Genomic DNA, 16,761 nt, shown 5'->3' on the forward strand with positions numbered 1-16,761 from the left:
AATACATATTGTGTTTTATTTAGTGGGGTGATATTTATGTGGGACAGGGATAGCAAAAAACCTCCATTTATTTTGTACAACAGAGAGTAAAGAAAATGCACCAAAATAGCTAATTAGTCATCTATTTTCACCTAGAAAACATTATAGAAAGTACTAGTCGCTGCCACAAAACTATGGCTTCACGATCTCTTTTTTTTCTTCATTTCTGCGTAAAACTAAGAATTCATTATAAGATGGCAGCCTGAAGATAGGCATATTTTGTGTTTTTGTAAGTCAGGAAGGCGTGGGGCTTTTTAAAGAATTTTATTTTAAAAATAGAAGTGGTAAGACACTTTCTCATTTAAAGTGTATTATGGTATTTTGTAACAGAAAAAAATATATATGCCTCCTACAAGTGTATTTTCCTGTGGAGATGAGGCTCAGTTAAGTGGGTGGATGTTCTCAAGAGTTGTTTTAATAGAATCCTCCTTCTGAGTCCTTTGTCCCACTCAGCCTGGCTCAGCATACACAAAGCTTAAACTTCCTGGCTGTTTAATCACCGCGTTCACTGTCAGGTCAAACCCGGGCTTGGTTCTCATCTTAGCTGTAAGTTCCTTCGTCAATCTTGAACTTGTAAAGAAATTTGAGACTTATTTTGGCTACTGTCATGGCTGTTATTATGTCTCTTGTTTTTGCTGTTAAATCTCTCACAAAGAAACTCCATCATGGATAGTGTATCTACTTATTGAGGCGCCTCACTCAATGTATTCTTCTAGAAGATATAAAAATGATTTTTTTTTTGCAGATAGGAATATTTCAGATATTTGTAATGTAAAAACTTGCTATTTTAAGGAGTCTATTTTGAATCCATCTTTAGAGATATCACTCCATATTTTATTTTTCTTTAATTTTTTTATTGCAGTAACAGATAACATTATATAACTTTGAGGTGTACGTCATAATATATTTCGAATTCTGTGTAGATTACATCATGTTCACCACCCAAAGAGTAATTACAATCTCTGTATTGTCTAATTAAATGAAAGAAAACTGGTAAATAATTTTACAAGCACTTGATCAGATATTCTTCCTTCTTTTATTTATTTAAATTTATTTCAATACTTAAATAAAATACTAGGCAAATAATATTTAATTTTTTTCTGTAGTTAGGAATTTGCATATTTTCCTGTGACGTATGCCTGAATCCATCCATTTTTTTTCCCTCCAGGTCCTTTTCTAGATTTTGGCATCAGAATTATCTTGGGTCCCCCATGAGTCCAGTAAGGAAGTACCAACATTTCTCTGCTGTGATGTTGAGATAATCTGGTTCAGTCGATTTCCTCTGCAGGGAATTTGTTCTCAGATTTCTCAGTCACACTTGAATTTGCCTTCTCTTTCAGACTCCTCTCTGTCCCAAATTCTTTCATCATCCTCTGCCAAGCTAACTCTTCTAGGCCCACAGCTTTCCCTGGCTGATTGCACTACCTTGTTCACAAACCTTCCATGGCTCCCCAGTGCCAAGAGAATCAAGTCTAATCTTGAGCTGACCTTGAGAGCCCTTAAAGGTTGCTTCCCAAACCATCCTCCTCAGCTGAGCATCCAGTGCTTCCTTGCTGACCCCTCACTTCAGCCACACGGGTGTACTGGCTTCTAGATGGACCATTCACTGTCCCACTGCCCCTCCTACCTTCACTTGGATGGATCACTAGGCATCTCTCAAGGCTTCTTTTGAATCTTCCATGTAGCTCTGACACCTCTCAAGAGGACATAGGCTCCCACTGCTGAGTGGAAGAAAGTGTGTCTAAGGAAGACTTTTAAAGATAAAAAAAGTATTTTAAATTCAGCTTTAACTCTGTGTAAATATATCTAAGCTCTGTCAACATTTATATAACTTTTCCAGTCCTGCAGATGGTATTTTAAATTGAGGTTTGGGAACCATCTCTTATTTATCTTTAAATCCACTTGGGAACAACCTAAGATATTCAGAAAATAATGAAGGACTGGCCAGCAGTATGAATATGGTCATACTCGATGTAGCACTCATTCATCTAAACTATTATTATAAATTGTGGTGTAGTAGAAAGGCTGCTGGATAGAGAGTACAGAGATGTAAATTGCAGTACCTCCTCCTTCGCTTTTACTAACTTTGTGGAAAGCTCTGGTTTTTGTTTCTGGAACCATCTGGCTCCCCTAGCTGCTTCTGAACGTTGTTGGGACAATTAAAAGAGGAACAGTGGGTGCTTTGAAAATGACAAAACTCCATACAGTTTTAAGGTGAGATTGTTGTGATATTTGGGGCTGAGAAGAATATAACCATCTCAGTCTTTTCCTCAGTGAGTCTCTCCACTCCAGTTCAGTGGCAGTCTCTGACAAAATAAATAACCCGTTTAGCTATATCCCTTCCTCAGTGTTGTCACCTTCTGATTTGAATAGGAAATGGTTATCCTTGATCAGTATTGGCTAGAATCAGGAATGGTGGCTGCATGTCGAGAAGACACAAGGTCTGGCCACTTTAGCCGATAATGAACCCGTCTTGTGCCCTCATCATGCCACATCGTATTTTCTCCTCGCAGAGTTTTGAACGCACTGGCTTGCTGTGTTACCTACTTTGGTCGCTGCTTCTATACAAGGAGTTGTTTCTAGTGGAGATCTCTGGTGTGAGGGAGGGGTTTGTATTTAAGGGTTGGAGGTGGGCTCCAGCGTGTCAGGCTGCCTCCATTCAGATGCTGCTCGACTGCTTGCAAACTGGAATTTTGAGCGAGTCACTCAGTACCTCTGGGCCTCAGCTTTCTCTTCTCTGTAAAATACAGGAAGATAACAATTTTTAACCTCAAGGTTGCAGTGAGATGGAAATTAGAAAATGCAGGGAAGACAATTAGTAGGGTACCCGGCCCTCAAGAAAAAGTAGCTATTAGCATTTAGAAAGATTTATTTGAACTATTGAGTCAGGCGGTAGTAGTTTGAGTCAGCTCCATTGGGGGATGTTTTCTATCAAAGTGTTGCTGTTTCAACAAGAAAAACAGGGCTAAACTACGCACCCCCCCACCCCCCGCCATACACACACACTTCCTCTGACCCCAGAGCTTTGCCCTGGGCCAGCCCGTTGGCTGGGCTCACCTTTAAAAATCAGTCACAGTCCTTTTTGTTCTTGGAATCTGTGGGAATAAACAGCCAAGTTGATGGTGTTTCCTTCACTTCTCTTCATCTGCCTCCGAACCCAGAGAACTGGGGTGCTAGTTGCTGCTTCACAGGCTTGAAACATGAATCATTTTATTGGCAGGGATGGTAAGGTAAGGGGGAAAGTGAATTCACAGGTGACTGAACTAGTGTAGGGTGTCGGCATTCGAGGGAATACCAAGTCGTCGTCGTCGTCGTCGTTCCCCCCCCCCGCCCAGTCTTCACTTAACACCTAGTAATTGACTGGAATGGCAGGATAAGCACTGTGTATGATGGAAATGTTTACTGCTTTTAGTCTTTGCTACTGATGACAAAGAGTGTCAAATACAACAACTTTGCAATATCAATATCCACCATTGTAACCAAGAACTAAAGGTAATGACCACAATAATAGCTAACATTTTCTGACAACATAGTGACTGGCCCAAAGTCAGCCAGGACTTTCACATGGGTTAGCTTTATCCTCGTGACATCCTGGGGTGAGGTTCTGTTTTTATCCCCATTCTACAGATGAAGAAGCTGAGGCTGAGAGGTGTTAAATACTCAGTCCAAGGTCACTGAAAAAGAAAGTATCACAGCCACATTCAAAACCAGGCAGGCCCACTGCAAAGTAAGCAGTCTCACTAACTGTATCACAATTAGTTACCCAACAGCCAAAAAATGTGTTACAGAGCATGTGGCTGGTTGCATTCTTTAAATTTACTTGTGGTGAAATAATTCTTATTAGCAGTCTTTGCAGTCAGTGTCCTAATCTGTATTGAGCTTTATGTTGTCCATATTTGGAGGAAGAAACAGTGTAACAAACATTTTTTGGCCTTTCTTTTCCAGCTTCCATCGTGATTCAGAAATGGTGGTGTCACATGAATCCTTGTTTGGAAGGAGAGGATTGTAAAGTGCTGCCAGATTACTCAGGGTGGTCCTGTAGCAGTGGCAATAAAGTCAAAACGACAAAGGCAAGTATAGACAAAACACTACTATCATTTACGACTTCAGCACATTGTTAGCTATGGCGTTCCCTACTGCCATCAAGAGGACAACATGGTTTTATGTTGATGAACCTGCTTGGACAGTGCCACCCTGTGACTTTGGTCTTTGAAAAGCCCTTTTCCCAATGTCACCCTTTATGTCATATTTCACAGAGCAGTGATTTGGTGGGTGAATTCCTTATTTTAGGCAGGGCTGCTAAATTCATTGCAGCGCCTTCTAAAGTAAAGGTTTCAGAGCTGACAGGCCAGTGTATCAAAAAAGCGTGGCAAGGATCCACACACACATGATTTGCTGAAGTAGAAATACCTACTGCCTGTAAGGAGATTTAATGGTTGAAGACTCTAATACAAGTCTTACAAGTCAACAGATTCCTCCCCAGATGGTCTTCTTTCCAGTTCTCCCTGTCTCCGAAGGGCACCATTGTCTACCCCATTCTTGAGCCAGAAATCTAACTTCTTCCTTATCTCCCCATGTCCAATCTATTATTTTGTCCTTGGGATTGTTTCTCCCAGATCCCTCCGTGAATCTGCATCACCATACTTACAACCCCCGTCACGTCCACATTGTGTCTCATCTGGACTCCTGAGTTGCTGCCTCACATCCTCTCTTGCTTCCTTCTAGTCTGTTCTCCACACGATGACTACAGTAATTTTTGTGAAATGCAAATCTTCTAAGCTAGTCCACCCCCATATCTTTCAATGGCTTCTCCTGGCTCTGTGGTCCACTAGCCCCTGCCTCTGGCCCTTAATCAATAACCTCGCAAGCCAGCCCCCTTTCATTCTTTCTTTCTGCTCCGGCTTCCATTGTACCTCTTACTGTGGTGCCTTTGCAGTTGCAAAGGACTGTGCTTCCCTCCTTTCTTTTCTAGTTAACCATTATTTCTTCAGGGAATCCTTCACTGATTGGTTTCATGTCCCCTGTATCTCTGAGTGTGTACTGTGGTTACATTTTACCTGGAGTGGTATACTATTGGCTTAATACCTAGTGCTTTCTGTCTTGGCGGAGAGCTGTGAAGTCAGGGCCCTTGTCTGTTTTGCTTACCCTGATAGTCCCAGAGCCAGCTATTGTCTCAGTAACTATTTCTTGAATGGAAATCAATAAAACAGGTCGTTCTGGGATTGTTAGTGTTAGACACACCGGAATGGAATGACTCTTTAGTTCTGGTTGTTATCTGAGCCTTGCCCCCTTAGGAGGTATAACAGTTCTTGAATGGCTTCTCATCTTGCTTACATTTCCCCCTTTATGAGTATTTTGAATTGCTGACACTTAGAGTTCTCATTCATCTTCAGCCACTGAGGTCAAAAGCAAGTGAGTTCTCCTCCTGTGTGTGTGTATGAGCTATTATAATAAACAAGACTTTATAAAATATATATTTAAATATAATGCCATTAATATAATGAAAGATATTAAATCTAAAACATAAAATACTATAAAGTAAAATTTTATAATAAATTTTAAATTAAATGTAAATTTCAGCTGACATTATCATACCCCAAATTATCAATAGTATAGTAAGTCAGTTGATTCGTTCCTTATTATCTTGTTAAAAATCATAAGTTCACAATCAAGACTATTTTCAACATTAATTACAATTATCAACTAACTTGTTCTTATGAGTGATCTCGAGATGATGAGGCTTAATGACCTGAGACATGCTTTTAGATCCAGGGCAGTAGAAGTTCCTGGGGTCATTTAGTGGTGGAGGGAGGAAGTTCACACTCTCATCATTTCTACCAGCTCCTCTTCTAAGCCGCTCCCAATAAACTTCCAATCTGTATAAACTCAAGTGTGCTTGCCAAGCAAACCCTGCCTTAAGATAGTTCCACTCTCCTTTCTCCATGGCCCCTTTCAGCCACCATTCCCTTCCTAAATACAAATCTCATAGTCGCCAGTGAACTAGGGTCTTACATCCATCAATGAGCAGATTTTTCTTTCATCGTATTTCTTGCAGACTAAGAAATAACTTTTTGGAAGATTATATTTTTATTGATTCTTACATATAAATATAAAACAAGACCATGAGCACCAGCCAACTGTGTTCCAGAAAAGAATGTGTCTAAGTAATCTCTTGCTGGAGCTGCTGCTTCTCTATTTATGTGCAGTTAGAGAGGGCATTTGCAGGAAGCAAACCTTCAGGGGCATTTTTGCTCTGTGTGCTGGGAATAGAAGTTTGCTCTAGCAAAATCCTCAACGGTAGTGACATTTCATTTAGCACTTTGAAAAGTTGTAGAAACATAATACAGGTCCCTAAGCCATCATGATACTTAGCTGCTTTTTTAAAAATGATACGCCACTTGAGAATAATCTCGAAGTCATAAAACTTTGTTTCCTTTCTTAATCCAAGGCTGTGTGACTTGAACTGCATAAAACATTTTATATCTTTTATGGATCTTATGCACATAGAGTAAATTCATTTGTGGAGCTGTGACCGGCTTCCATGAAGGGCTTGGTGCCCACGGGAGCTCTATCTTTTTCTCAAAATCGACACTGACCTTACCCCACAGGTGAGATGGAGGGCCTATATGCTTCCCTAGAGGGGCGTTAACTATATAACAAAACAGATTCCATTTTCCTTGACAGTTCACACAGAGCAGCATCAAAACACAGAAAGACTGGGGAGTAAGAGTGTCTGCAGTATGCCACCTATGTCAGAATTTTATTTTCCATTTAAATGCAAATATGAAAAGAGCTAGCAGTCAATTTGAGATATTAATAGTCCTAGATGAAGATATGAAAATGAGCGGGGACAGTTCCCTAACCAGTCATTTTGTCTTTCCCGAGGAGAAAAGGTTGGCATGGAGTTTTTTCTGCCTGCATAATGTTCAGTATCCCCAGAGAGGGTGCAGCTACTACTTTTTGTGGGAAAATATAACTCTGTCATCTTGCCTCAACTTTCTTTTTCTTAATTTAATTCTGAGTCTTACTGCATACTCTGTGCTAGATAATTCTTCTCTGAGTTTTCAGTATTAAGGCTCCTAACAAGCGTACAATGTCTTCTTAGCACCAAAGCCAGCCATTTGCTAGGGCTTTTTGTTGTTTGCAGGTAGAAGTAAATCACATTGAATTTTGTGAACTTTTAGATTTTTTAACGTTCTTATTTTTAAAACATCTACTAAGGGTGAAGAGCTATGTCTTTAGAGCGGTAGTTCTCAACCAGAGGCAGTTTTGCTCTGCAGGGGATATTTGGCAATATCTGGGGACATTTTTAGTTGTCACACATTAGGGAGGAGGGTTGTACCTGCATCTAGTGGGTAGAGGCCAGGGATGCTGCTAACCATCCTAAAATGCATAGGACAGCCCCCACAACAAAGAGTTATCTGGCCCCAAATGTCAATAGTGCTGAGGTTGAATAGAGTATTTTTTTCAGTAGCTCTTTGCAAGCATCCTACCTCATTGTCTGTCTTCATTTTGTTCTTCAAAGTTTCTATTAAGTGTCTAAATGTTTATGATATTTCATATTGGAAAGCTAAACGTAAGAGTTGAGAATTTAAATAACAGGCTTTCTTTTCACTACCTCCCTCATCCTTAAGATCTAAGATGACCAGGTCCTTCCAGTATCTTCCTCAAATGGCTCTCTGTCTGTTGGGCTACTGCCATGGGTCATCCTCATCCTCTTGCGACTCAATGCTATAGTAATTTAATGGTGTCAGTGGCTACAGAAAAATCATCATGGGAACTTGTTAAAAACACACTGTTTTGAGCCTCACTTCTAGGATATTCTGGTAAAGTCAGTCTGCGATGGGGATTAGAAAACCATACTTTTAGAATGTTGTTCTTAGGGTAATTCTGAAGACAAGCAGGATGCAGGAACCACTGGTTTAACTTAGCTCCCCACCTGCTCTCTGTTCTGGCCTTTAACTGGCTTATACTCTGCTTTCTCTGCCACCAGGGCAAACTGCTTGCCCAGATTCTGCCCTGGTGAGAGACCATCAGTGGGTCCTCACTGGTAACTGATAGAAAATACACAGTATAAGCATCTTGGGAAGGGCCATGTATCTCCATCCCTCATTGCCTTCCTCTTCATCTCCTCTCTCTTCTACAATTCCACTTGTCTTTCAAGATCTAGCTGAGATTGCTCTTTACCCTGATGTCTGGCCTTTCCTGATCCCTACAGCTGGAGCTTGAAATATTCAGGGTACCCTGTCACATGAGAGTGGAGCTAATATTGACCTGTTAGCAACCTTTTATCCACAAAAATTTCCAAATAACAATGAGCTTTCCATATCAATCAGCAAAATAAACATTTTAAGGGAAAGTAAATCTGAAAGCATCTTATCATTCAACTTTCAGTGCAAAACGAGCTGGGCATGGACAAGGAACTTCCTCAAATGAGATGCTTTTGAGAATTACATCCTACATGTAGGTTGATAGTTGGCTGTAAACACTGTTAGCTTCTATAGGATGCATGCATGATAGGTCCAGAGAGAGCTAACATGACAATAGCCACTATTTCCTGAGCACTAACCCTATGGCAGGCACCAGGCCACGTACTTCATTTCACATATTTCATTCACTCTAACTGAAGGAGCCATGTGCTATTATTTCCGTTTAACAGATAAAGAAACTAAGGCAGAGAGAGACAGTCCTCTCCATCTCAGAAAATGACCAACTCCATTGTTTGGTTACTCAAGCCAAAGACCTCGGAGTGGCCATGCATGCCTCATCTCATCTTTGTGCCTCAGTGAGAGAAAGGGCCCCTCGCGTTGACGCCTCTCTGGCCAATTCTTCCCCTAGATAGTCAGGGTTCCCTCCTTTCCTTCAGGTTTCTCCTCAGATATCTCCTTCCCCAACAATCCTCTATTAAAGAACACAGCAATGCTCATTAGTTTACGTACTGTCTTGTCGTTGGCTGCTTGCATGGTATGAAGGCAGAGTTGAGGAGTTGGGACCATGGCTGTATGGCCTGCAAAATGGAAAATATTTACTGTTTGGTGTTTTACGGAAAAAGTGTGTCAATCTCTACTCTAGCGAAACTCCACGAGGCCAGAGTTTTTCTTTTGTTTGTGCTGGAGATATCCTAGCAAACCAAAGAGTAATTGTAGAATGCATAAATAAAGGCCACAGGTCAGTTAAGAGCAAATCTGAGGTTTGAATAAATACCTGATTGGGTCAGAAGCTCAGCCATGATGGTTATGCTGTCAAATAATATAATTCACTTTGAAAATATTTTCATGGTGTAGACATGTTAAAGTCTTATGCTTTTCTTTTTCTAGCTGTATGTTAATTAAACTGTAAAATTTCTTACACGACTAAATCAAACGATAAAAATTGCAGATGTTTTCTTAGATCATAAATAGTGAGCCTGGGTGTTTAAAAATGGAAAAAACAACCGCACTTCTTAATAGATGTATGTTTTTACTAAATATGGCAGTTTTATAAAATAACCTAGTTTTTAAAGTGAAAGTTAACCACATGAAGAAAGTAACAAAGGCAACATTTTGATCTTGACATACACTGATTTTAATCAGCATTCATTTGAAAAATTTTAGAGCCATTAACAAAGCATGCTCAGCATGCATGAGTTAAGTTGATGGGCAATGAATGTGCCTAATCTGATGTGATTTTTATAACCCCACAAATTATAAAGCTAGGGTGCAGAATACTGTGTTGTGGAAGCCTTTGTGCATGTTTTCTTTGCAGCCTAAAAGCAAGAAATGTAAAGAATTTGATTTGAACAGCTGATTTGGTGAGGCTGGGTACAGATAAAGGTGCAAAATGCTAAACGCTGTACAGATGACACAGAGAGGGATGTACGGGTCCAGTAGCAGGAAAGATTGGGTTTGGTAGATATGGGATGTTGAATGCTCACTTGTTTAATTTGTTTTAGGTAACACGGTAGCAAAGAGAGAGATGCACTTCAACCTGGAGAAGCGACAGGATGCAGAGCTCTCTTGGTTGAATGACAGTCCTGGCCAGGTTGTGCGAAATTGTCCTGGATTTCAGCAACATCCCATTTGCGTGTGTGTGCTGTGAGGAGTGGCACTCAGTTAACTGTGCCAGCCGTCTCTGCTTTATGATTTCATTACATTGAATTATAACCATTCACCTGCCACACAGTTGACACACTATGTGGATTCCCAAGGAACGTACCTCCAAGAAACCCCGGAAGACAAAACCAGAGACTTCCAAATAGGTCGCCACTGAAGAAATATTTGCTCTTCAGCTTTTTTCTGCCTGTACAAAGACATATTTCACAGGCTCCTCATTCTGTTCCTCTTTTGAACTGTTTCTTTAGCCCTTGCGTTAAAGTGGTTTGAAAGGGGTCTGAATAACAAAACGTTTTTGCAGATGTAGATCAATGAACTCTGATTAACTGGTGATGAAAATTTATTTTATAAACCTGGAAGAGAAGGACTTCTTATGTGTGCATTTGTATTTTTGCTTTTCATTTAGAATTTTTGCATTTTAAGTTCCATTGTCAAGTTCATGAAAATGGGAGCATTTTTAACGTTGGGGCACCATTTTACTGAGTGCTAAGGAAGCGTATCAACCGCAGTATTTTATAACCAAAGCTCTATCATGACATATTCACAAAAGAAACAAAACCTGTTGGGATTTTTATGGCTTATGTGTAGTCATAGAGGTAAATCATTTAAAATATAAAACAGTCTCTGTTTAGATCGAGAATGATTACTTAGATCCAGTTTATGTCAGTTAAAATATTTTGTTAACTCCTAGACAGGAGTCTTTAAATGTAGAATTTTTAAACTGTAAATGACTTATTCTTAGCTCTTTCCCTACTTACGTGTTAGTCATCTTATTTCTTTAAATATAAGTAAAACCTGAGTCACTTTTTTCTTGGTTTAATGATTTTGCAGCAGACATGTCTCCACATATTCTCGGATGCTGTCATGCAGAAACGTATTACAGATGAAAAGCAACTGACCCAGATTTTAAATGCATAATCTGATTAAAAAACATACTACTGTAATATTATGGGATAGATTTTATATATTAAGAAATACCAAAAACATACTTTCTGCATTGTTAAATTATCCCTGTCTTTTTGCAATTATAGGGGAAAATAATACTATAACATTGTTTATAGCAGTAACAGTTACATCTATTTGATTTTATTCTTGCAGAAGGAATGGAAATTGGCAATATTCATTTGTTTGCTAAATTTAGTTTTCGTTTGACTGATTACATACTTACCAGAGTCGTTACTCTCATATTAAGTAAAAAATTGATTCTGCTGATAGCATAAGTCTTTGTGATTATTTTCTACCTTAAGACTTTGTGTTAACATCCTAAGCTTGCAAATTTTAAATGTGAACTGTGCAAAATAACTTTTTTAAAAATAACATCTAACTTTGCAGATGTTTACCGTACGGCAAACTTGGTGCCTGTAGTTAGATCGCCACTTTATTTCCTCTCCGAAATCTATGTAGCATTAAAGAGAATTTAAAATCTAGGGAGATTTAGTTAAGTTTAGGCACACTGATGATGATTTACGCATACTCTGCTGCCTTTAGTGTAAGACCTTACGTTGTAAGAAGAGAGAGTTAAAAAAAAATAAGATTTTATGGTACATGAAACAATGTCTTAGTTTTTTAGCCACACATCTGATCTTATACCCCAAGTAAGATCAAGTTAAAATGACACTGCTTCACCTTGGTGTATATTTCTAGGGTGTAAACTACTTCCAGGGAATAAATAGTCCATTTGGGAAAATGGCAGGTATCAACACTGCCATTTCATCCATTATTGCTTCAAAGTGTACTTTTTACCTAGTTCAAAAGTTAGCCCTGAAATGGGGCTTTCTTTGAGAAGCATTTTAATGTTATCATTCCTTTCGTTTCCTGTAGGAAAGTAGATAGGAGACTTTTCTCTATTTTTACAGAATTTAAAGCAAAGCTATCAAGAGAAGATATCAGTCATCTCAGCATTAGGCCCTCTAATTGTGACACGTGCGGTCTCAACACCCGAGACCTTCAGTTCTTATGTCTTAGAACATGGAGCTGCTCAGGTGGGGCTGTGGCTCAGCCCGAGTCTCTCCAAAGAAACCAGCCACCCCCTAGATTTTAGAGCTCTTCCTTGGGTCCCTATTTGCTGCTTCAAACCATACACACACCTTTTTAGCACCTGCCTTTGGAACTCTGTTCATACATTAAATTCAACAAACACTGAGGGAACCTTCCCAAGACCGCCCATGAGTTGTTGGGGGAAATTCTCCATCCCTATACACAAAAATCCATTTTTCTACTCAACCTGGGAAGTAGTTATGAATATTCCCATTTTATAGAGGAGAATTTAGGACGCAATAAAATTAAACTTGCCTAAACTCACAGCTAGTTACTACTGGAAATTATACAATGAGAAGTCATGAAAAGAGATAAGAAACTGTAGATTTATTTTTCTTTGAGTATATTTTAAGTAACGTCTGTTATTACCTGCTTTATCAAGATCATATTTGTTCAGGGGCTGGCCCCGTAGCCGAGTGGTTAAGTTCATGCGCTCCGCTGCAGGCGTCCCAGTCTTTCATTGATTCGAATCCTGGGCGCGGACATGGCACTGCTCATCAGACCATGCTGAGGCAGTGTCCCACATGCCACAACTAGAAGGACCCACAACGAAGAACATACAACTATATACCAGGGGGCTTTGGGGAGAAAAAGGAAAAAAATAAAATCTTTAAAAAAAAATCAAATTTGTTCATGTCCAGCGCCTGCACTCTTTGCCACTATCTCATAATGTGCCAATACACTGATGAAAAACATCATACTGCTAATATTTTAGAGTTGGTAAAATATTCACAATTGAATTTCTACTTGAGTTTAAAAGAGTAACTGTATTCTTTATTTAAAAGTTCTAGGATAATATGAAAAAATAATGAAGTGCTCAATGGTTGGACTGAGACTATAAGCAACTATAAGGTTATATATCCCACAGTGAGCATTGGCAGAGCACCAGCCCTTCTCCACGTCATCTTTGGTCAGAGGCTACCTGAGGGCAGCTGTAGTCCCAGCATGTATTACATGGATTTCCAAGGTTTCTTGAAGAAAATGATGCAGCAACTGAGCCCGTATTCTCCCACATCAACACTATTGGATAGAGAGGAGGTAGCATCCGCTTCGGTGGGTGGGCGCTCTCCAGCCCAACACCATGAGTCCTTGGTCAGCTCCCTCATTGGAGTTTTTGCCCATACTATGGAATTTTGGGGGGAAAGAATTTGTTGATGCACAAGGTTAGGAATTGACTCCTGCAAACGTCAGTGGAAACCACCTCACCAAAATGCCTATTTCACAGATAATTTCTCCAGGATTGGAAAATGCTTTTTTACAGAAGTCTTTATTTGGGGCTTTTAGGGACCCACTGACCAAGGACGAATCCATTGCTAGTCTGATGCCTAATTTCACCATTTAGGGTCTCCCTGAAATAGGCAAAGAATTATTGAGAGTTTTACCTAAAACATGGATTCTTCTACACTAGGGGTTGGCAAACTGTGGCCTGTAGGTCAAAGCCAGCCTGCCTGGTTTTGTAAATAAAGTGTGTTGGAACACAGCCATGTCATTTGTTTATGTAACGTCTCTGGCTTTGCACTACAACAGCGAAGTATATTAGTTGCCAGAGCCCACATGGCCCACAAAGCCTAGAATATTTACTCTTTGATCCTTTACAGAAAAGTTTGCCAATTCCTGTTGTACACAATGGAAGAGGATGATGTTTTTATGAGTTCATTGGAATACTGTAAGATAGTGGCAAAGAGTTCAGGTGCTGGAGGCGCACAAATCGGAGTTTGAATATCGGCTCTGCCTCTTATCTTTCAAAGCTTTCTATGCTCTAAGTTTCAGTTTATCTATAAAATAGGGATAATGATATAGACACCCCACAGGAGTTTTTGGGGAAGAATTTTATATCAAAAAACTCTTAGCATGGTGGTTAGGAAATACTAAGCTCTTGATAAAGTTACACCTCTTGTAAGAGCACTTAGTAATCCAACTCATCACACCTTGTGCAAAAGGAGAACCAAACAGCAGGCCCTCGCCTCAAAGCTGGGGCGTGAGGTTTAAGTGGACACTGCTGACAGAAAATTGGGACCAGATAGACCAGACCTTAAAGTGTTTAATTCCTTGTTTCCAAGTCTCACTAAGAACTTTGAGAAAGCAGAGCAAGGACAAACTCGGAAAACAAGGAGCATTGCTTGCCCGTGACCTTGGCTGTCAGTTTGGCAGAATGTTGAAAATGCCTGTGCTGTCTTCATGGACAAGTAAATATCTTGGGCCTCTAATACCTATCTGGTAGAAGTTGGAGCACCATTGGGAAGAAAGATGTATACACAGGAATCCTGATTTGAATCTGCAGCCTGCGATGACAGATGGCAGCGCGTGTGCACACCCTCCCCCCACCCCGACACACATATCCCCACACCTGTTCTTTCAACTTCATCTTGCAAAAAACCTCAAGCCCCATCCAGCAGCCATGTGAAAGGAAACAATCATTTCAAGTTACGACGTAATCTTGTAAACAGAAACTTTGAACAAAAAAGCCCCGTAAATAATTGATGAACAGTTACTGAAGCATGTTGGACAGTCTCCGTGGTATTGATTTGGGGCTGTGAACAAAGCCAGGCTGTGCAGGCTCATAGTTTAGCCCTTTTCTCTCCCGTTGGAAGCTATCAGTATTCAGAGCCTGCTGACATGTCGGGAATGTGAAATGATGCTTCTTTTATGTTGTCCAATTGGGCCTTTGCTCTCTCTATGGATAGGTCTCTGACCCATCCTTTAATTATCAGCTTTGATTCTCTTAATGAGGAGTTATCAAGATAGTTCATGACACTGAATTGTTAATTGAATAACTATAACTAATGATCAAGGAATGGAAGCAAGCAAATGAACTTGGGTTCTCTATTTCCAATCCGAAATCTACTCTCCGTAGTTCAGTTTGGGCCTCTGAACTTCCCTGCCCTCTTTTTGAATTGCATCTCCACCCTTGCTCTGTTACACCTATTAAATTCAACATTCACTGTTTTATAGACCATTCACAGACATCACAGAAAATAAAATCATGCCCTTGCTATTTTAGCATTGCAATAACTGAAAAGAAAACATAAAAAATAATCCATAGTTTCTCTCTTAAACACTCCCTCACGCACAAATCAATAGAGCGGAATGCTTAGGTCAGCTCTGTGGGGGCGTGGGTTGAAATAGGAATCAGGACAATCCTTTGGAATATTTAAATATTTATGAGCGCTATATATCTGACAGAGGACTGAGACTGATTCTTAATGGCACAGTAAAGGAAGTGGAATAAAACCACGAAGTCTCAGCTTGAGAAAAAGTTAGCGACAGCTCTTGAAACTGTCAAAGTCAGAAAAATTGGTATTTGATGATGCCATATGCTATTTCAATCACTGTCTTTCCTGATTCGCTACTAGAGCGCAGACGAGGAGTGGAATAGGGGAGATGTTTCAAAGATGCTGTGTTTGACATTCTCCAGGGAAAGGCACTTTGCCTGTGGTAAATCAGTGCAGTGGCTCTGATTTGGTGATGGAGGCACTTGGGCTGTGGTACAGCGAGCCAAGTAGAAAGAGATTTGAGTGTGTGTTTGGAGGACTCATTTCATTTCTGATTAGACAAAAGACTAGTGTAGAAGCTCTTCCCCATTTTTTTTTCCATTCATCTTCTTATGGCTTAGAGATATATCCCTCCTGACATCTCAAATGCAAAAAGAAGTCCAAAGGTGGGAGAGGTCTGTGCCTCCTCAGAGTAGGGCCTGCAAGGCAGATCTACTCAACAGGAAAGTATTTGTAAAAATTGATGGATTTGACGACATAAAAAGCAAAACCTGTGCATGGCAAAAGCACATAAAGCAAACTAACGGTCCAACTGGGAATCCTATTTACAGCTTATACAGCGGAAAAAATATTAATATCCATATATACAAAGATTTTACAAACCAGCAAACAAAAGATGAACACCTCTATAGAAAAGTAAATGAAAGGTATAATAATTCATAAAAGAAGAAATACAAAAAGACCAGTGGTTTGCAGTTTTTCATGAATAGTTGAGACTGAACAGTCTTTTATGTATCACTTTGGCCAATATTAAAAAAAAAAATAGAGGGGCCAGCCTGGTGGCATTGTGGTTAAGTTCACATGCTCCGCTTTGGCAGCTGGGGTTTCTAGGGGTTGGATCCTGGGTGTGAACCTACACACCACTCATCAAGCCATAGTGTGGTGGTGTCCCACATACAAAATAGAGGAGGATTGGCACAGATGTTAGGGACAATCTTCCTCACCAAAAGAAAAAAAAGAATATTTAACAGTTACAGGGATGTAGTGTTACAGTGTACATATTGCATATCAAGATCCTTAGCAGTGTAATACTTCTTGACTCAAGATTTCTACTTATAGGAATTTAATGAATTAAGAGGCCAAGTGGCATGAACAAGAATACGATTCACAGAATTATTCATAAGAGCAAAAAGTCAGAAATCCTAAATAACCATCGAAAGGGGCTGTACTTCTGGTTCTGGGCAAGGTGCATTTCATTTTACTCCTGCTAATCACAACAAAAATCCCTGGATTAAACACATAAGTCACCTAGCACAGGACTCAAAGATGGAGGAAAGGAGGACGGCTAGGGCCTTTGGGACTCAAGGAACAACCCAGCAGTG

The 16,761-nt window shown here is 39.9% G+C and overlaps 1 protein-coding gene across 1 annotated transcript in view; it reads left to right on the forward strand.

Annotated features, from left to right (window-relative positions):
- TAFA4 (TAFA chemokine like family member 4) overlaps positions 1–10,116 on the forward strand; it is a 106,138-nt gene extending 96,022 nt beyond the window's left edge. Inside the window, exons 4-5 of the mRNA XM_046685025.1 lie at positions 3,985–4,113; positions 9,971–10,116. Coding sequence (XP_046540981.1) covers positions 3,985–4,113; positions 9,971–10,116 — 275 coding nt within the window. The remainder of the gene's footprint in view (positions 1–3,984; positions 4,114–9,970) is intronic.
- Positions 10,117–16,761: the final 6,645 nt, after the last annotated feature.

The sequence above is a fragment of the Equus quagga genome, chromosome 1 (assembly GCF_021613505.1).
Source record: "Equus quagga isolate Etosha38 chromosome 1, UCLA_HA_Equagga_1.0, whole genome shotgun sequence".
Lineage (NCBI taxonomy): Eukaryota > Metazoa > Chordata > Mammalia > Perissodactyla > Equidae > Equus > Equus quagga.